The 22420-nt window shown below is 40.0% G+C and overlaps 1 protein-coding gene across 3 annotated transcripts in view; it reads left to right on the forward strand.

Annotated features, from left to right (window-relative positions):
* Positions 1–22420, forward strand: part of PTK2 (protein tyrosine kinase 2) — a 188532-nt gene that overhangs the window by 56788 nt on the left and 109324 nt on the right. For 2 of the 3 annotated variants that reach the window (XM_063407051.1, XM_063407126.1), the window contains exon 1: positions 548–887. The exons of the other annotated variant lie outside the window; for it this stretch is intronic. In XM_063407051.1, coding sequence (XP_063263121.1) covers positions 785–887 — 103 coding nt within the window. In that variant the 5' untranslated portion in view covers positions 548–784. Of the gene's footprint in view, positions 1–547; positions 888–22420 lie in introns of those variants that run through there. 3 annotated transcript variants of the gene reach the window in all.

Genomic DNA, 22420 nt, shown 5'->3' on the forward strand with positions numbered 1-22420 from the left:
ACTGGCGTGGGCTGCGATATTCATTCTTTAGGGCACAGCAGCACTGCCAGGGTTCGTCCTTCCCTAATCTCGGGGACTGAGGCAAGTGCTGATGGAAAGTGACCTCAATTGCTGCTGAAGTTCGGGGAAGTTCTCCAGCTTTTGTAGGGAAGTTCCCGTGCGTTTAGAGGGAAGCTTAGCGCTTTTAGGATACCTGGTGCTTGTGTCGATAAGCGGACACAGCAAATGTGGAAAAGCGATGGGAAAACGCGGGTGCGGCAGGGGAAGGGGCGGTGCGGGCAGCCGGGAACAGGAACATCAGCGGCGGCGAAGCGGGGCCGCTCCGCAGCCGGGCCGGGCGGCGATTGCAGCGCTGTCTTTGCGCAGAGGGTGAACCGGAGACTGCCGGGCGCGGGCAGCAGACGGGGATTAGCATATTAATGGGAGCCGGGTAATCGCCTCCCGCCCCTGCCCGCCCTCCTCCGCAGGGCTCACTCCGCCTCGGCACCGCTCCCGGGGAGGAGGAGGACGAGGACGAGGAGGTGGATGATGCTCCGGGGCGGGGGGAGATGAGGCAGCGGCGCGGCTTCCCCGCTGCGGAGCGCGCTGGAGCCCCGGGCGGCCCGGGGGACCGCGCTCCCCCCGCAGCCAGGTGAAGCCGCACCGCCCCGGGGAGGGCCGGGGCTCCCTCCTCTGCCCGGGATCCGGCACGTCCAGGCGGCTCCAGCCTCCCCCCGCCAGAGCCCGGAGCGCTGAATCGGGACATTGTGTGCCGGAGCTGGCCGGCATCGAGCACGCTCTGTGTATGTGGCTGCTGGAGGTGGCCGGGCAGCAGCCCCCGAGGCGGGCAGGTGCGGGCTGCATGGAGAAAAGCGGCTGCAGCCCATTCCCCATGTGCTGGGCTAAAGGTACTCCCACCTTTTATTTATATGTGTGTATGTGTGTGTGTATATATATATATATGTATATATGTATTTCCATCTCCCTCTTAATTTAACGTTTTACCACCTGTGGTTCTGTGGGGTTTTTTCCTATCAATGCCAAGCTAGAAAATCAAATATTCTGGTCATGCGCTTGCAGTGCGGAGCTGCCCCTCCGCAGGAGCTGCTTCACCTGACAGCTGGGATGCTTCGGGATTATTTTTTTCTCTCTCTCCGCCTTTAAGAATGATTTGAAATGAAAAGAGCGCTTGAGCTGTTTGGTTTGTACTTGCACTGATGTGAGGATCTGACGGCTTTGTTTGTGATCTTTTTATTTTGAAGGCACTGCAAGGGTGATTCTGCTTTCACTGACCTTTTAGAAGAAGTAGTTTTAAAGTGTCTGATCTTGATCATAGGGAGCGTTTACAGTGGAAGACTCACATCTTTTTACTTGATGTCTCGGAATCTGCCACCCCAATCATCCACCTCTAAAGTGAGACAATAAGTAGCCACAGAGCATGAATTTATTACAATGAGAGGGTTGGACTTGAAATTGAGGCTTAACAATAGTTAGATGGACATGGGAAAGTCATTCACGTGATAATCTTAATTTGCACCCCAAGACATTAATATTTATCACATTATCATCTGGATGTTAGTTGTGTATTAAAGTTGTGGATGTGAGTGTACAGGGATTAAGGTCGAAATTCTGTTAGTAGCCAAAGAATCAAATCTTCCTTAGATGGAAAACAACTGTAAGAAGTTGAGTGTTGTTGGTTGTAAGCATAACTTTCCTCGTGCTTGCTTTCATTTCAATGTACTTTCTTTTTTGGAAGAGAAGCTGGCAGTGAAGTATTGCGTCACCGTAATCTTGGATCACGGACAGCCAGTTACTTCAGAAGTTCAGGGCAAATGTATCTGAACCAAGGATTTGATAGGCATAGCTGCTGATTAGTTGTCTTGAAAAAAAACAACATTATATTTACTCACAATTTTTATTGTCTAGTGATTAGGAGGACACACGAAGAAGTATTTAACACTGACTTTGTCTTGCCTGCTTTCTGCACCTTTCAGAAATATTCAGGTTACATTAGTCTTTGCCACACATTGACATATCACAGTAGCACATAGAGTAGAAGCTACTTAGAAATGGGAGAAGTTGGAACACCACACCCTGGTTTCATGAAGTGCAGAACCTGTCAGCTCACTGGGGAATAATAGTTAGTAAACAATGAGTAACGTAGTGGGAAACAAAGCTAAAACAGAGTGTCCTTTGCTTTTAGGAAAACTTGTTTACCGTGAAGGGGTAACAACAATGCCAGATCTGCCTGTCATAAATTGTATAACAAAACTATTAGATGACATTGGGATTCATCTCCTTGGACTGTTGCAAGGGTCAGGATGAAAGTACTGCCCAGAAAGTAACTTTTAAAAGTACTTAAGAAGTAGAATCTTCTGAAAGCAAAAGAAGAGTTTTTGCCATCTGCTGTTCAGGCTGATTAATATTAAAGTATCAATTTCTCTCCCCTACTCCTGTCCCAGAGGAAGCCCCCAGCAGGGCTGGGGATGGCTGCCTTGGGCCATGGTAAAAGCTATTGATTACCCCCACCCATTCCAGCAATTAAAATGAATTCAAAATGCTCCCACCTCTTCCTCTGGTCGCCTGTGTTCTCAGAGCATAACTTCAGGGAAGATTGCTTGTCCATCCCCTCTGCCCCAAAATCTGGAGAGCAACCCTGTAATCTCTTGTTATTCCTGTTGTGGGGAGAAAGGGGACACCAGGAGTTGCATCGGAGGACAAAGGCACCAGGATCTTTCACAGCTGCCAGTTGTGATGATTTCTAGAAAAAGCTTCATCTCAGCCTCCCAAAAAAATAGGACAGATGAGAAACAGCTTGAGCTATATTTGTCATTGAACGGTGGCCATGCCTTAGTCGATGATTACTCTGTGTACTGTTCACCGGCTTAACCTTAGGGAAATGAGACGGATCTGGCCTACTTTGATAAGGGCTGTGAGATATCTGCAGTCCAAGAAAGGTAATATATTAATGAGAGAACCATTTAGTTCTGTTCTCTTTATTCTGGCTCTTTGGTTTTTATGTTAAAGCTTCAGGTTACCCGTAGAAAAAACTGATAAAAGTTTTAAGTATTTTATAATGTCTTAAAATGTGATCTTGATGTGTATACTTTATTATCCATAACTTTTTTCTAAGTGCTCTGTTCTCTTTTGAACGGGACAGATTAAGCTTTCATTGTACCAGGTGTGATCTCAGCAAATGTTTGTTCTTTGAAAAGGCTTTGAAGTGTTTCAGTGAGTCTGTGTTCATACAGAGCTTCCACTTTTTTTTAGCATTCTTAAATCTGAAATCGTCAAATCTTCTTAGCGATAGCGTGGGATGACCTAATTGCAGCCAATTCTGTGGCTCTATCTGTAGAACTGCAACAGAGAATAAGGTATTTGCTTGCTTTAGAAAGTTTTTGTGTAAATCTGTGTTGTTGCTTTTTTGCTTCCTCTTCACATCTAAATCTAATCTAAGTAGTCTTATTGGATTGAATAATTTAGACTGGATCTGCACATTCCAGATTTGAGGGTATTCTAATGGGTGCATGAAGTGTGTATTTTGTTGCTGGCATAATTCTTCTCAGTAAGTCTGTATTACTGTAGTCAGTATAGGAGTAAGACTTTTTGGCTGCTTCTTCCCTCTCATTAAGTAATTTGAAACTTCAAATGTCAGGTCTTGTGGAATAACCATCCCGAAGCTCAGTTACAACTCCAGGGGATGCTGAAGTGAGTGTCGTGATCCCTGATCAATCACTGCTCCTTTTCCAGCTAAGTGCTGAAACTTGTAACATACAGGGATGTTTCCTTTCTGCCTGTAACAGCAGACTAGAAAGTTGTCATTGGATCATTAATGACTTTTCACTAACATCTCTGAACTTTGTTAAGATCATTAAGAGTATAATGTATTGCACTTTGACTTAGATGCTCTTGCTGGTGAATTTTTTCCTTGTGTTTCCTGTGAATTCCTGCCATTTTAACTTTCACAATAACTAAGTGAAAGCAGTGTAAACATGACAGCCAAGGGTAGTTGGGCAGCTCTGTTATAGGTCTGTGAATTACCCACTCCAAGGAGGAGGAAGTTTCTTGAATATCTTCCAGAAGAGCTTTGTTTAGTCATTTCTGAACAATTAATCGATGTAGTTCAGCGTGTACCATGTGAGTTGTTAGTGAGGAGTGAGCACAGTCCTTGAACTCAGCCCTTCAAACTAACAGGGAAAGTCTCTACTGGCTTAAAATAATTAAGCCAAATTCAGTCAAAAACCTTGTCCTGATTAAAATGAATACTAAAAATTTAAACCTATCTCTGTTGTGACATGTATTTAATCCACTGGGAAAGAGTTTTGCCATATCACAAATGCTGCAATCTTTTTTTAAAGAGAGAAGCAGTCCCAAATTAAATGTTGTGGGTTTATTTTCTGGTGAGCCTTGCTGAGTCAAGGATGTGTTTAGATGGGACCTGCTGGTCATGTGTTGAATATAAGCAGGAGAGTTGGATGCATAAGAGAAGAGTTCAGAGCTGTTTCTCCTTCCTTTCCATATCACATATTTCTGCTGTTTTGCTAAGAGTGATAACTTTCAATCCAACAGGCCCTTAGGTTTTTAGGTGATAGGTGATTACTGAGAGGGACACAGTCATAGAAAATGGAGTAAGGGAAATTGCTGATACTATGAAGGTTGTAGGCAAGTAAATAATCTCTAAAGCAAGATTTGCTCCTTCTTTGATGCAGACATTATATATGTAACCTGGAAATATAATTGTTCTTGTGTATCAGAAAGGAAAAAAGCCATTCTGTTTGTAGGAGTCTTCTGCTGCATCTTCTCGCTGAGCTTCATTTGAAGTGACTGGAGAGAAGTCCCTGCTCTTACATTTTTTCATTGATCTATAGGTGTAGTTTAGGAGTGACATTAGGTGCTTTTTCCTTGGTGTCTGAGGGCATTACAACTAGGAAAAGTCTGGTCTATAATTTGACAGTCTGTTATTGACTGTCATAACTACATGTACTACATTGGCCATTTCCTTGGGAGTGGTAATCTGGGCTAAACTTTTGTTAAACTTAATAATAACTCAGTAGCTTCTTGAGCTGTGAGACTTGCAAACCATGAAAAGCATCTCTTCAATTCTGGGATTATTTTGGAGATTTCTGTAGAAAGAAGAAAAATAAAATTAATCTCATCAAACTACTAATTTTCAAAGGCAGTTGAAAAAAAGTTCATAGAATCACAGAATGGTTTGGGCTGGAAGGGACCTTAAAGATCTTCTGTCTAGTCCCACAACTTCCACTAGGCTGGATTGCCTAGAGTATCATATTCCTGATATTCCTGTATATATTTAAAGGTGGAAAATAATCTGGAAAAGCAAGGGGGGTTCTCCCCTTCAGTGTAACATCACAGCGTGTGGTAGCTCAGTATTCTTAAAAATACAGGAACTATGCAGCTCCGGGAGTCTGCTGCATTCCCACTGGAGTGATTGTTCCATATTCAAAGACGACTGGAATGGAAGATGGAGCTTGAGATATTTTTCCAAGAAAGGAAAGTGATTGTTTTAAGGGCTGGGGGAGCATTTGGCATTCCCTGGGTAATGGAGATGTGTGATCTTATCAATTGTAGCACCTGGTAATGGGCCAGTGAACCAGCTTGGAATTAAATTCTGAGCTGCCTAGAAAAACCCTAAAACTTCAGTAAGGAAAACAAAATGTTTCAAATATCCTTTTAAAGAAGCATTAGAAAACAGGCCTAAGAGCAAAGTGTGGAAGTTGGCACCCAAGTGAATGTTTTATTGTTGAAAGTGATGCATTAAGCAGAAAAGTTAACCAGGAGTTTATGGCCCTAATCACTTTCTTATTCAGTTTATATTTGAAATTTCTTTATCTCAAGTCTCATTGTGTGTCTGTGTATATTCATTTTCGGTATGTAAAATACATCTACAGGCATGTGCATAATTTGCTTAGCCTGGCAACAGTTGCAGTATTTCAACATCAGATACCAAGGATGATCTTTTACCTGTTTTTGTGTTTTTAGCAAATGCAATTCATTGAGCAATGTCTCTTTTGGAAGCTTTTATTGGTAGGACTATGGTACTGAAATTAGTTTTTGTGGCTGATGTTATATTTGGAAGAAATGTATTAGGTTGTTTCAGTCCTTCACTTGCTGTAGTGTTGCTGAAATAGAATAGTTGCAAATTCATGTCTTGTAAAAAATCTTGATGTGCCAGCAAAGAGTATTTACTTTTCATTAATTTTCTCTTAAAAAACCCTCACTAGTATTCCTAAATTCGTGACCTGATGTGTGTTTGTTCGTGGAGTTATTAAAAACTGGAGACATTATAGATTAATATACACTATAACAATACAGCAGGGAAGCCTGTACAAGCTGCTCAATTCTGTAACCCAGCACAACAGACAAAAGCCAGACATAAGGAAATATCTTCGTAAATATTACATTAAAAGAAGCTTAAGTACAGGACATCATAAATTATTTGATTAGAGGAGTTAAAAAAATATTGTATCATTCATAAAGATTTCATCATCCTGCAAAAGCAATGAGATCATTGCAGTATCTCCTGTTGAATCCATGTTGAGGACTGCCAATGCCAGTTTTCCCTGATGGGTTGTCAAGGGCTGGGGTTGCTGAGGTGTGGAGGTAACTGGTGGCTGCCCAGATTTGGGTGATTCTGTATTTATTGGCATACAGAAAAAGGGTAGGATTGTCCTCACATAGATATTAAGAAAAGCATTTCTGTGTGTATTCAATCCCTCCTGAGTCATTTCATTGAAAATAACCTGTAAACAAACCCCCTTTTTTCATTTATTTATTTGATAACCGAGGTTTGTTACTTTGCCAGAAGGGAGATTGCTTAATCCTTTCCCCAAGCACTGTCACTGCTTTCTGAAGTAGTATTTCTCCTGCCAATGATTTCAGATCCACAACAGCAAGCACTAGGGGTTTGTGCTTTCTATTTAAATTGGATCTGCAAATGAAGTATTGTCCCTTGTTTTACCAAGTGAATGTCTAAGGAGAAACAGCTTTTTCCATGGCCTGTGTCTCCTCATCTTGAATAAATAAGGAGTAAAAGCAGTGTGGGGACAGCAGCTACAGCAACTGAGCACTTCAGTGATGTCCTGAGCAGGGTCACTTCAGCAGGAGATGAGTGTAATGAACTGAAGTGTGGCATTTTGAGACTGAGAGCTGAACTTTTTACTGAAGTTGGGTGTGCTGTAGAGCTAAAGGTAAAACCACTTTCCTCACTTGAGCAATAACTCTTGATGAAGCAAAATTAATCACTTAATTGCCAGTATTTGGTAATGGATTCCCATACCGTTTTAGTTTTCTCCTTTAACATCCATATAAAGGTCATTGAAGCAGGGAACATTTTCATCATAAGTGATCGCAGGGTGAGTAATGTTCTGTGGTCCTCTTACATCTTTATTTCTGGGAAGGAGAGTGGGAAGGAACTGGGTGTGTTCTGCAGCTTCTTAGCTGATTTTGGAAGATAAGGGGCAATAGGATTTAAACTCTTCTCACAACCTTTCTGCTAATATGTTTGCAGCACTGCAATGTTCTGTTCTTGCTGGTATGGGGAGATAGGAGGAATCATGTTCCTGAAATCTCAGTGGGTTTAGCTCAAAGGGAGTTTTGTCTCGGCTGTATCAGGATGATTGGTCAAGATAATCTGAAGAATTGCAACAAAGATACTTTGGAGTACAGCAACCTTTTCTATTTGATTGTAACAAATGATTCCCATGCAACAAATTGCATTGCCAGGTACTTGAACAGCAGCTTTTTGTCCATTCAGGTGTTTGATTGCAGCAGTCTTCACTCATCCTGGCAGTATTAAAAGGTCTCTGATTTATGGTTGTATATAGCTTAACCTGTCAAATAGGAGCATGTGTGTGCTGCAGATATCCATCCCAGCCCCTTCCCAGAGGGAACAGGCACTGCTCAGGTGACAGGGAGCTGTGTATCTGTTCCCAGTTCACGGCTGGTTCCTGTGCCATATTTATCACAAGAGCAGCAAAGAAATTAAGATTTGCACCCTCAGCTATTCAAATCAGTGTCCTCTGGCACAGAAGTGGGATGGGCAGGTAGGGGTGGTGCCTGTCAGGTCAGTAAGTTAATGTTTTATCAACTAACCAGGTTTAGCAGAATTTGGGCTTTTCTGCATGTGTTTCTGAACATAAAATTAAGGGGTTTTGTTCTGGTTATAATTGTGAGTACTTAATGCCTGGAGTTTTCTTACACAGAGTCGGGAGGATGCCATAGAATCCCAGAATGGTTTGGGTTGGGAGGAATCTCCAAGATCATTTCACTCCAACCCCCCCAGCCATGGGCAGGGGCACCTTCCACTATTCCAGGTTGCTCCAAGCCCTGTCCAACCTGGCCTTGGGCAATTCCAGGGATGGGACAGCCACAGCTTCTCTGGGCATCCTGTGCCAGGGCCTCACCACCCTCACACTAGAGAATTTCTTCCTTCTTCCTGTTCTGTTCTTGAAATGAAAGATTTGCCCCTTTAATCTTTTACTTTTATATATGTTTTAAATACATACATATAGTATTTCATAGAGTATATAGTATAAAATATAAACTATATTATATACTATATATACTGTTTCATAGATACAGGATATATAAACTGAATATATGAATGCATCATCAGGAAGGCGCTGAAGTGCCATCATCAACGAAGGCATCATCAATTCTTTGGCAGGAAAATATCCATTACTTTTCTTCATTCCAGAATCATTTTGGTGTTTGTACAGGTTCTGGTTTTATGTGGTAGTGAAAACTTTTTGCTGGTTTTGGCTGCATTAATTTTGTTTTCCTGGAACAAGCTGTGTGACCGGCATTGACCAGTAGTGTTGAAGTACCACATGTGCACATCTAAATATAATTTAAATATCTTTTGTCAGTCTAGAGGTGCAGTATAAATGCATTTGGAATAATGCTTATATCTGCCACAACTCACTTCCCTTCCCAGCTCTGGCTGTGATATATTTGTGCAGTTTAAGTACAGGGTCCCACACTGATGAAAACCAAGGTGTTGCAGTAGGAACAGGAGCATTTGCTGTCACTGTGACTAGCAGATAATTTCTGTGATAAACTCTCCTTCAGAAAGTCTTCTACTCAGAATTATCCATTTCCTTAATTGCTTATGCTGAAATCAGTCTGGAACTCTGGAATTGTTCAAACCTAAAATTTGATGGGAAAATAGTTGTGCTTTTTCTGTATCCAGTCTGTTCTGGGAGGGAGCAGTGACTGTTGGAGGTGGGAGTGGGAACGAGCTAGAAATGAGAATTATCTGAAACCAGGAACAAGCACACCCTGGATACTCCTGGATACACAGCAAGGTCATGTTCACAATTCCTGTTTCATTCTGTAGGAAAAGCCAGGCAAGTTAAAACACACTTAATGTTTATTCGGTAGAGAAAAGCAATGGCAAGCAGTCACTTCTGTTTAATCCAGATTTATCTCTAGTTTGTTTTTTTTTAATGTTAAAATCACAGTCAAGCCAAAGTAAAATAAACCACAGTGGGAAGATTTGGCTGTAAATATCTCAGGAACAAGAAAAAAAAACATCAAAATGGGGGAAAAATTCTCATACTTGAAACTGGCTGTAGGATGGCATCATACTTGAGTCTGTATTTATGAGTACACAGAGGTCAAAAATACTGAGTGAAGGGTTTCTGCATTCAGGTGTCTTAAGTTACTTGTGTAGTAGCAATGGCTTGTTCATCTTCAGGAGAATGAGAAGTGCAGGCAGCTATGAAACTTGCAGCCACAAATCTTGTCTTTCCTCAGCATGGTATTGGGAAATTCAGAAAGTTTAGTATGAGCACAGTATTTGGAAACATAAAATCAAGAGGGAGAACACCAAACATCAACTTGAAGTAGTTTTTTATGTCTGCTAAGAATGATAATTTTATTTTATGAATCAGTCACTGATGCCTCAGTCCAGTGAGTATTTTCCTGTTGAGTGATAGGAACATAAACAAGAGGTGGTGATTTTTAGGAATAATGTTACATTTTGGGAAGTGGGAGTCATTCCCTTTCCCTGGTGTGGGAATTATCATGCATTTCAGTTACGTTTCTGTCTGTGGTACACGTGATGCTTCAGCCCTAAAATAATCATACAAAGCAGTAGTTAATCTATAACTTTTTGCAGGTTATTACCAAAACATCCTTGAACATTTTTCCTTCTCTTGTTATGACTTTTCTTTGCTCCGTATATCCAGTCTGCACTCACATTATTAACATTGCTCCAGTTTCCTTGTAAATGGGAATAAAAATGTGCTGTTTTATTTCTTTTCTCTGCTAGGAAAAGTCTCTCTCACATCAGGCAGTAGGTAGGACGTGAGCTGTGCCCTTTTGTTCTCACAAGGACAACCTACTGCACTGCAATAAAGCTGCCCATAAAATGTGTCCTTTGTGAGTGACTGGGCAGATTTTATGGGTCCTTTCAGGTGCTGAATGCTTCCTCCTTCCTCATCCATGGGCACTCAGGAACTCACTCATTCCATCAACACATTTGTGTATTCCAATCTGCTGGAAATCCACATTTGTGTATTCCAATCTGCTGGAAATCCACATTTGTGTATTCCAGTCTGCTGGAAATCCATAGGGATGGACATTAAGGCCCTGCTGAAGAGGAAAGCTGGATTTCTAGGTTGTGGATTTATTAATTATGGCCTGTATTTTCTTTGACATTGGTGGTACAGTGTAATTTGGCACTGAATTTTTAGATGGACTATTTTTTTTTGCTTTAATTATTACTTCTTTTTGGGTTTTTTTCTCTTTCAGACCACAGAGGGGCTGTTTGTTTTATCACTGAGAACTGTTGTGTTTAGCATGTAAGAGAACATTATATAAATGTTATAATAACTTGATTTATAAGTTCAGAGCTTTCTGTCAAAACAACATGTTCATAGGCGTACTCCCAGCATAATTTGTTATCTCCCTTTAATCTTAATTTTGTTGCATTGATCAAACAAACATGAAATTTAAGCCTCTCCTGCAAGATGTGCAATAAGAATGGATAAATTCTGTTCCAAATAATTTCTTTGTAAATACCTTCTTTTGGTATAAATCTTTGCTAAATGCCTTTTAAAACATCAAGATCAATCTGTATGTTTAATATATGCTGTAGAACAATATATTGTCTTTTCTAAGACAATAAAAGAACAAATACAGTTTTAAATTTATGCCTTACTTCTGGAAAATGAGGAAAAAAGATCTTAGCTTTTTTTTTTTCTGGACATTTGCCCAGTTTACAAAAGCAACAACTCTGATTTTAGGTTGGTTTTTCAATATCAGCTATTGCAGGTGGCAGAACTTAATAATGAAGGCAGACACACCAGGAAAGTAGTTTAGCTTTTTTCAAGTCCTGTCCTTTTACATGCTAAGACTGAATTGTGATACACAAGGGAAGATGGATAAGGGATGTTTTTAATAAATTACCTTGTATACCCTAGAAGTGAATAGAAACTGAACCAGAGTTATATTTAGTTTAGGTATTAGTTGTCTACATCTCCAAAATCTTTATGCTGTGAATTTCTTTTGATTAATTAAAACAATGAAGAATCTTGAGTTGTCTAGTTTAAAATAAATAAATAAATAAAAGAGGATTCATTGATGTTGAGAAACCTCTTCCACAGTTCAAGCTGGCTGCAGAAACCTCAAATCTAATGAAGAAGTCCTGAAAGAAATGGAGTTTTCTGTCCTTGATGGTGAAAATGAGTGGGGAAATGGGGATGGGCTGTGCTGCTGCTCCTGCAGTGGAGAAACCGCTGGGATCTGTTCCTGGAGGGTTTCTCACAGCTTCACCCTCTCTGTGCCTGTCTCACTTCTGCTCCAAGTGTCACAGTCTGTGCAGCTCGAGTTGTTGCTGTGAGAAATACATTTTCTACAAAGAAGGGTAGGACAGGGATGCTTTCAGTCCCTGCTAATTGACATCTTAAATTAAGGAATTAATGTTGCCCATTAGTGAATCAGAATCTGCTCTTCTTAAAATTTTCTAAATGTGTAGCATTGCAGTAAGTGGAATATAGTGGCTTGGGGCTATTTGTTTAGGGGCTTGATTTTTTTTTTAAATTTATTTATTTTGCCTAAAGGGGTAGGGTAAACCATGAAGTCTCGTAAGTATGCTGCTCTGTACTCTTCTTTGTATTAGCAAAGTGTTCTTCTGTTCACCTCTTAAAGTGGGAAAACTAATTTCCTTCTGGAGTGTGAAAATCATTTGCAGCTCATTTCTTCGGAGCAAATCGTATTAACTCTTCGTGTCTCAAATTTTCCTCTGAGTGGTGTTGTCTTTGACAGAAGAACATAACTGCGTTTTAAGTGAGCTTTTCTCCTGGAATTCCTGTCATGAAACTCACTTGCTCAGTAAAATATTCTGCAGCTGATTAAAATGTAATGAAATCATGTTTCTGACAAATGCTGAGCATCTTTAAAGACCATACTTTGACATTTGCAAAATAATGGGAAATAATTAGAGGTTAGTTATGCTTGTGCTGCTGTTGACTATGCCAGGCATATCTCAGATTAACCTTTTCCTTTACGTTTCATTGTAGTTACTTGTTCTCTCATGTATTCAAATGGTCTCAGGCTGAAAAGAAGCACCTCATTACCTGTTTAAAGTTCCTGTCAGCTCTTTAAATTCCAGTGCCTGGCTGGAGACCTGTGGATGGTGCCAGGATAGTCAATGACCAGCTATTTTGTTGATTTTGGTGCAAATTATAGGTGCTCATCAGCTTCCTTGTATCAGATGCAAACAAGCCTTACTTGTCTATCCTGTTCCCGGAGATTTCATCGACTTCAGCCCTTGTTAAAGATTCCTGGTCTTTATATTCACATCTGTCCATTTAGTTGGTCCAACTTGTCTGAGTACCAACTAAGAGTTGATAAATGGCTTTAAAGAAAGAGGAAAAAGAGAAGGTTGGAAATTACTCTTGAATTTGTAATACTCATATTTTCACCGAATTATTTTTTGCTTTCTTTAATCTTTGCACTGAAGTAGTTCTTTGTCTCCTTCCTGTTCTCTGTCTCCCCCTTTGTCTTCCTGTTCACCTCCGTCTTGACCAGGTATTGAAAATCAGAAAATGTTATTTAATAGTTTAGCAGCAGAGGCTTAGAATGTCAGTTCTAGACTGTGAACACCAAGAAAACTAAACCCCTACCAAAACCAGAAATAAAAAGGCCCGGACTGATTTATTCTGTCTTAATGTGTAAAAGCAACACAAAAATCATTTAAGCAGCAATAGCAGGAGGACTCAGAGGGAAGCAAGGGCTCCATGGTTGGGAAGAGTGGATGAAGAAGTGCTTGGTAGGGAGGAAAGGGGTAGCAAGTTCTGCAGCTTTGGCAGCAGCAAGGACAAATTATTAAGTTGATGAAGCAGCCTCTGGTGACAACTTACTTACCTTTGAAAAATTCACTCAAACCTCTGTACAAATACACTCTTCAGAAATGATCATGTATCAATTTTGTTGCTTCTAACACAGGCATATCTAAGAAACCAGACAAATTCCTTTAATGATAGTTGGATGTTAAACTATACATGAGAACTTGAACTGTGTGCAAGAAAAAATTTTCAAAAAAACTTTAAAAATATGGTCTGAGGGATGGGACATCTTTAATTTTCTTAGTTTTTTTTAAATTTGTTTAACATACTTATATGACCCTTTAAAAGATTAGAATATGCAGGGTAGGCTTTTTGGATGTGTTCATAGATCGGCTTTTTTATAGGGTTGTCTATTTTTCTGATTTGTTCAGTAAGAAAAATGTTATTTGACTTCTTTTAGTTTTCTGACTTGATGTCAGGCTTTTCCAAGCCTGGAAATCATCATCTTGCACAGCATCTGTTGACTTGGTAAAGGTAATGTGTGAGAAAGCTGCTGAAGCTGTGTATCTGTATCTTTATCTGAACTTTTTGAATTCCCAAGGGCTATATTTGACCTGGAACGAGTCCAGGGAAGGCCACTAAGTTGATCATGGGACTGGAGCACCTTGGCTATGGAGACAGACCAGGAGAGTTGAGGCTGTTCAGCCTGGAAAAGAGAAGCTCCAGGGAGGACTTGGAGCCTCTTCCAGTGCCTAAAGGGGCTCCAAGAGAGCTGGAGGGGGACTTTGGACAAGGGCCTGGAGTGACAGGATGAGAAGAAATCACCTTAAGATGAAGGACAGGAGGTTTAGATTAGATATTAGGAAGAAATTCTTCCCTATGGAGGTGGTGAGGCACTGGCACAGGTTGCCCAGAGAGGTCATGGATGTCCCATCACTGGAAGTGTTCAAGGCCAGGCTGGATGGGGCTTGGAGCAACCTGGGATAGTGGAAGGTGTCCCTGCCCATGACAGGGGTTGAAATGAGATGATCTTGAAGGTCCCTACCAACCCAAACCATTCCATAATTTTTTATTTCAACTTCAATAACAGAAGCAGAAACTTTTATGGATGTTCTTAATGTGAAAAAAAAAAATCCCATCAGTGATTGAGTCTCTTTGGACACCATCTCCTACTTGTGACTCTCCCAGGAGACTGCGTGAGCATGACTGTTGTCTGCAGCCTGTCCTTACCTTTCTTCAGTATCTCTACTGCATTAGAGACTTCCAGAGAGTCTTTTAATATCAGTTTATTCATCTTCATGGATCTTGTAAATACTGATCAAGCTCTCGTCTGGAGTCCTGCTTTTTTTAGGTTCCTATCACAAGGCTCCTGCTCTGCCCCTTCATTGTTTTAGTTGCGCTTCTCTGGACTTCTGGACAGTGCAGAAGATGTTCTGGAAATTCCATTGACTTTTCTGTTGAACATTGAGGCTAAAATAGAAAAAACTTAATCCATAATTCTCTGCTGGCAGGGGATTGTGTGATGCTGAAGACAGGCACCCCTTGCCTTTAGTAAGCATTGACAGAACCTCTCCCAAGTCACAAAGATCCCAATTTCAGCCTAAAATTAATAATCTGATGAAATACTGTTTTCTTTGTTTGGAATATTTAATGTTTTAATCTGTTTGTGCAGTTTTGTGTAATGCTAGCTCCTGTGCAGTTTGTGTAGGGATTTAAGTGTTTCTAGGTACTTCTGACCTCGGTACCTCTGACTTGCTGCCCGTTTGTGGTGTGAAAGGTGTATTGTCACAGCAACATTCAGGTTTTGTGCAGAGATATTTTCATCCATATTAAAGCACACACACTCCTTGCTGAAGGAGGTTTTTCTTCTATTTTCTCTCTAGCTACTACAAAGTATTTGTTTTAAAATAAATTCAAGCATATTAAGAGCACAGATTGCGAATATGTAAGAACTCTGCTTCCTGAAGCTTATGTGCAAAGGTGTTTTAATTGCCAGATCCTTTTGGATTGTGTTCTCAGGCCAAGTCAATTCAGCATTTAAAAACTGCATGTGTTTAAGTGCATCCACCCTCTCCAATTAATATTCCTGTATGTTCTAATAGAGACTTGAAGGAGGATGGATTGATAGCTCTGTGTGTGTGATGTTGGCTTATGGAGGTGTCTTGTTTGTGTAACACCAACTTAATTTATTACCACCTGCTGTTTCTGCAAATGGTGAGATTGTCACACACAAATTGCGTATTTCATCACTGTGATGGTGGGAATTGATTTATTGTTTCCAGGGAAATAACTGAATAGAAGAAAAATGCACTATAAAGTAAGTTGCATCTTTATGAGCTTCTTAATGCCTGTCCACGATCAAATATATTCTAAAAAGGTGTAGTAAATTCTTGTGGGGCTAGCAAAAGCTGCTGACTTGATGCCTTCAGGTTTGCCCAGATTTCTCAACCATGAAAATGTTAAACCAATCACCCCCTGTCTCCTTTTGTACCCTGCCAAGATGAGGATATGCTCACACTGGTGGTTTGGGACCTCAGTGCTGGTGTGTCTGTGCATGTGTCTGTGCTAATTCACCACGGATGGGCTGTCAGAGAACCTGTGAAGACTTGATTTTACTTCTGTTCTTGTAATGTGTAGTAGTTGTACTAGATATTTCTAACCCCATTCCCTGTTTGAAATTAGATAGCTGCCAATAACAAATAAATATCTGGGTTATCTCAGGTGGGGTGAGATGGTGTAGATGGAACAACCCAAACAGTTGCTTTAGTGGAAGAGGCTGATGTAGGTTTTGGCACAGGCTGTGTTTTATTTATGGCTCATGTGTTGCAAAGCATGATAAGGTTTTGACCCCTCCTGTCATGGGAGGCTGGAGAGACATGAAAACAATGCCACATATACTGGGATTGATTATTCTTGTGGTGTTCCTGTGTGATTTCTTCCACAATTGGAAGTGACAAAACTGATGAAGCTTAATTGTACTGAAGCTTGTTTTGCCTTAAGGGATTGAACCCACCTCTTCCAGGTTCCAATTAATTTTCTACCACAGACCCAATATTTTATCCTTTCAAGTACTAAATTCCACTTTCAGAGAGCTTTCTTGAAGGCAACCCTAAATTAAATGTATTTCAACTAGTTAATACCAGTTGGAATGGCTTTCTTCCCCTGGTTTTAGTGACTCAGTTGGAAGTGGAATTATCTAAGTGCAGCTCTTCTTCTTCAGCTCAGAAGATTTAACCCTTTTGGTCGTTTGTGTCTCATGCAAAGCCAAATTTTTAGGTGATCCAACATACATATTGGAGATGGTTCTAGGAAAAATGAATTCATTTTTCTAACATCAGTTCTTTGGTAAGCTGTTGTCTGACTCCTCTCTGTTTACTGTACATTGAGGAAACACCAAAAAAACCCATAAAAAACCACTTAATATTGAAATCGAGTTACTGAAGTGAGAGCTTTCCCTTAAAATTGTGAATTCCTTATTTCTCAGTACAGTGTAAATGTCAAACTTCAGGATCTGTAGTGTGTTGGACATGCTTTAATTGATCTAAACTCAAGGAAGGTTCAATAACCCTGTGTTAGTAGATTGAAGGTAAAAAACTGAAAAATGCTTTGGGTGGAGGCCAAGGGTGTTTTCTTGGATGATGCCAATTTTCAGAGCTTTTCAGTGTTGATGGTTCTGTTCAGAGATTTAATGCCAAATTCACTGGAAAACCCCACAAGGAACGTCACAACTTCATTGGAATTAAAAAGAGCAAAAGCATTGAACGCCCTACTTACAGCACAGAAGTCCCTGTTTTTGTGGAGAGAGTGTGGGGATAAGGGACCATGTCCAAGGGAGAATTCCAGCTGCAGCACTGGCAGGGAATCCAGAAATTGTGTTCTCGTACCAAGCAATATGGAATCATTGGTGCTGACTCCAGAAGTCTGAAGAGGGCTCTGATGATCTGTTTGGAGTGGATGAGTGTTTTGAATTACTTTTTAAATTGTCTTTTTAAGGGTTTATTATATTTTGTTGGTTTTTGTTATAATTTTTAATAAAAATCTTGAAATGGTCCATACAGTGTATGTTTATCTGCTTCTAGCTTGACTTAGCCAGAGTACAGAGTAAAGAATCACTTTTCTCATAATTTTCATCTATATACCAGATACTGGTATACTGGTATACTGTTTTTACTGGCTTTAAAAACACCTGAGCCAGAATAGGCATAAGGAAAACTTTTTACAGGTTATTGAATTTTGTAATAGGCCACTGTCATGCAATGCAGCAGTGAGGCTCTAGTCATGCTGTTCCTCCTGAGCACCTAAGTGCCTTTTATCTGGTGGTTAAAATTATTAAAGGAGGTTAAAAATTAAAAGATTGTTGGAACACTTTGAATTATAGACTGGGATGGTGTCATTCAGTACTATAAACCCAGGAAATCCCGCGTAAAATTGAGTGGTGGCCAAAGCCAAATGCATTAAGCCTTGATAGTGAATAGCCAGGATACCTCACTGCTCTCCTCAGCTGCCTCTAGTTTCAGGCACTTCTAGTTTTTAATTTCAGAGAAGCACACTTGCATCATCCCCAATTCTCGTTAGTTTTTACTATTCTAGAAGGACAGTAAACTCTCCCTGCTTTTATTTACTTCTGAAGGTGTTTGGAAGAAGAGCTGGGCTATGTGGGTCCTCCTTGGAGCAGTATTTCAGACAGGAGTGTTAGAAAAGATTATTTTAATTCACACAGCTTCCTTCACTCTCTTATTTCAGTGTTCATAGGAAGGGCTGCTGCTAACAAGTAGTGCAGCTTCAAAATATATAGAAATTAATTTAAATCTTTATTTAAAATTGCACATTTGTTACTTGCTCGTTTCTCTGGTGCCTTTTGAAATAAAACTGCACCCCTCTAATTCTCTAGAGCTTGCTAGAAGCAAGCAACAGCAAATGCAAGGGGAGATTAGTGTTTATTTGAATTTCAGTGGTGCCAAGGGACCACAGTGAAAGTTCAGAGTGCTGTTGAGAAATTAGGCGAGCATCTAACTGGATACGGTGTTCTAATTAAAGCTTGTACAGACATTGATTTTCTTGTATTCCCAACACAACTGATGTTTCCTCACTATTTAATTTTTTAATATTAAAAATAGAAAACGGTGCCAACTCCGAAGGGAATTGCTGGTAGCGCAGATTATGTAATGTTACAATAAAATTGGGTTAAACGGAGTGTTTAAAGGTACATTGGGACTTAATCCTGTGGGATTTTTAGTGGGAAGGTTGAGTGTTTTGAATGCAGGGTGGACGAATACAAGACATCTTGGGACATTTGATAAATTGCTGCTTGACAGGACAATCATTTAACCATTGGTCAGCTCCTGAAACTCAGTCCCTTCATCCCAAGATGCAGCTACCCCAGTAACAGCTACTGTTCCTCTGGCACAGGGAATATGCCACTGTTTCATTTAATTTCGGTGATACATTTGCTTATTTATATTTTTATTTATTATTGATTTTTAGTGAGTTACACTTGTCTTACATTTATAGGCCCAGGATTGTCTTATTGCTTTGCTTCATGTGGGTCTTGTAGTTCACTGTGTCTCTGAATTCCTCCTTCATTCTCCCTTGAACATTTAATCTTCTAAAACATTCTTACAATTGAAATAAAGGTTCCTATATTGGCAATTTGTATTGCTAAACTTGTTTTGGCTTTGGTCTGTATTATCTTTGATCTGTATTGAGACATAGATTTAGTAACTGTTCAGGCAATATTCCCTGAGGGCAAAAAATGGAATTGCCAGTACGGTTTTTCCATTTCATACTGAAACTCTGAAGCACTTGGTGAGACGATTTAGGCTAAAGTAGGTACTAAGAACTTGATCTTAAAATTGTTTTAATGTGTCTGGCTTTATACCTTGACCTGAGAGCTTTGATAAATGCTTTTGGCTACAAATACTACACTAAAAATACATGTATTTGGAGGAGTAGGGAGAAAGCAGTGACCAGGAGGGGATTAAAGAGGCAGCAAGAGAAATAAATAAATAAATAACTGTGTTCTTGGATGTAGTCATAGCAAATATTACCACAAACAGTGAACATAGCTGAAAGGCAGGGTAAAGTGGAACAAAGGATTGCTCCTTTTTTCTTCTGCTTTTGAACATCAGCATTAGCTGAAAGAAAAAGTACCAGAAAAATAAACTCAGCAGGGAACAAACAGGGACATTCCAACGTGACTTATGGAAATAGCTGAAATTACTGAATGTCTTTGAAGGCTAAAGTGATGATAAAAGGAAGAAATAGCCCTTCACCTTTCTTTCTACATTTCTTCCCTAATTTGAATCACAAACCTAATGGTTTTCTCCAGGTTTCATCCTGTTACACATTGTAACAAGATGTTGACATCAAGGAAATGGAAGAAGAACTTGTTACATACCTGGCACCTTGGCTGCTTCTCTCCTGTGGCATAGATGTGTTTGTATTAGGCAATGGAATCCCAAAAGTCAGCAATGTGCTGACTCTCAACACAGACCCCCAAAATATGGGCTTTGTATGGGGATCTTAGTTAAAATTGTACTTAACACCTTTCCTGTCTGTGAGGTTGAGATAGTCAAGTTAATATTTGCAAGGTGAGTTAGAGCAGGATTTAATACAAGCTGTGAAAATGGATTGAGCTTGAAATGCACAAGATGCTTACTCTCTGATGTGAGATGTATTATGGATAATATGATTTTAGAGTGTGAAATAAATTCTTAATTTAGTTTTTATTGCCAAATAACAAAATTTCAGAAGTTGCAAGGCACCTGTGGAGATTTGTCCAACACCTCAGAGCAGGGTCAGCCTACAGCAGATTGCTCAGGACTGTGTCCAGCTGTGATTTGAATATCCACAGATGGAGATTCCACAACCTCTGGGCAACCTGTTGCAGTGTTCAGCCACCTGTGTAGTGCAAAAACTTTCTCTTTATACTCAAAATGGGAATTCCTGTTTTGTCCCTTCATGCCCATTGCTTCATGTCCTCACTGGGCACCACTGGGAACAGTCTGGCTCCATCTTTACTGGTATTTATACACATTTGGAAGATCCCCCTGGGCTTTTCTTCCCCAGGCCAAATCATCCCATTTCTCTGAGGCCTTCCCTGTATGGCAGACACTCAAATTCCTGAACTGTTTTTGTGGTGCTTCACTGGGCTGTCTCCATAATGTCCCTGTCTCTCTTGTCAGGATGGTAACAAAGCCCAAGGATACATTGCTGGCTCATGGTTGGCTTGTTGTCCAGCAAGACATCCAGGGTCTCTGGAAAGCTGCTTTCCAGTAAAGCAGCATTTTGTGTCAAAGGTGCAATTAATCTAAACGCTTTTATTTACTTCAATAATTATATTATTTGAAAGTATTTTAAGTCTTGCAGCAGGTTTATTACACCAGGACCAGAGAATGAAATGAACTCTGAATTCATACTGTATTTTTATAGATTCTTAACTTTTCTACTAGATTTTATAGATTCTTTCAGATTTGCATAGATTTGAATTTAGATGGACCAAGTTATTTTGCAGAAATGCCACCTGGAAGGGGTGTTAGCTCATAGTCGATGCCTTCAAGCCTAAGATGGGGAACAGAATGTGGAGGTTAAAGAATAATAAGATTTCATAGTATCTACGAAGGACAACATGGAGTCACAGTGTGAATAATTACAGCTTGGTTCCTTGTAACATGAACTTGTTAGTGCTGCATTGTTGGCTATCAGCCAACACTAATAAGAGAAAGTTGTTTATTTTTTCAATTATTTTTATTATCAAACTGCTGATGTGGAAGACATTATTAGCATTGAAACTATTTCCCTTATGAGATGACTCTACTATCACTTTATTAACCAATTTGCAGTTAATTGATTTAAATATTTTTAATGACATTTGACTGTCTCGTTAGTGGAAATGATTTAATTTCTGAGTACTCAAAGCTGGTAGTGGAACGTGACTTAAAACTTTGATTGTGCTACTGGAAGTCACAACACTGACTTTGTTTCTGATCTAGTCAGCAAATGTGGGAATGTGTCAGGAGGAGTCACATTGAGAGGAAATGACTTCTAGAAAGATTCAACTTGCCTAAATCTCAGGAGCTGCCACCACAGTAAAGAAAATCCATCTGTGCAGTAATAGATCTTGTGTTGTAGTCTGGTGACAACTGCAGCATCTCAGCAGACCCACTCAGGATCACCAGGCCAGGGCTGGTTTGCTTCGCTCCTCCCCCAATCTTGGAATAGTCCTTGACATTCCTGAGAAATCCGTGTGATTTCTCTGAAGTGCAAGCACTGGGAGAACAATAGTCTTTCCTCTTGGAAGCTCTAAGGGATGCTGGCACAGAGCCTTGCATACAAAGAAATTTGACCATGCTTGACTTTAGACCATTAGCCTTTTTATACCTCAAGATACAATAAAATGCAGTAGAATTAAGTAATAGAAACATGGAATGGTTTGGCTTGGGAGGAACCTTGAAGAGCATCTAGTTCCAAGTTCCCTGCCATTGGCAAGAGCTCCTTCCTCTAGAGCAAGTTTCTCTGTCCAAAATTTATGATTTATATATCATCTAAATCTGCCTCCTTTTAGTTGACTGTAGCTTGTTTCTGGCCCATGGTAGCACACACTACCTGTCTGTTTAATACCAAGAGGATTAAAGCTGCTCATTTAAACCAAGATGTGTGATTGCAGCATTACACACCAGTCTGGTTTGAATTTAGAACAGCCCAAATAAGCATCGTGGTGTTGTTATCTGAGCTTTCTTTGTACCCGACAGCTCTTGTAAAATAGTTGTTTCACAGCAGCTGTTTTACAAAGTTTTGGCCTGGGGCGGAGTTTTACAATCGCATTACAAACTCAAACCCAGAGGCTGGTTTTAATGGGAATGTTAATAGGTCCATAACCAGAGATATGGCATGTGTTGCTGTATCTGAAGCTATCAGATTTATTGCTGTTTTGGTGCTTCATAAAGTAAGTATTGGGCTTTTTAAAAGAAATTTTAGGGAACCAGCGATGATCAAATTCTTAAGGAAAACTGCTGTTCGAATTTTGTGGAGCGGGTTGTTTCACTTTGAAAAACCTCTGTGAAATACAACCTTGTGAAAACTGACCCTGTACCCAGTACTGTCAGTCTGATGTCTAATTCCGCATTTTG

The sequence above is a fragment of the Prinia subflava genome, chromosome 1, assembly GCF_021018805.1.
Source record: "Prinia subflava isolate CZ2003 ecotype Zambia chromosome 1, Cam_Psub_1.2, whole genome shotgun sequence".
NCBI classification, from domain to species: Eukaryota; Metazoa; Chordata; class Aves; order Passeriformes; family Cisticolidae; genus Prinia; species Prinia subflava.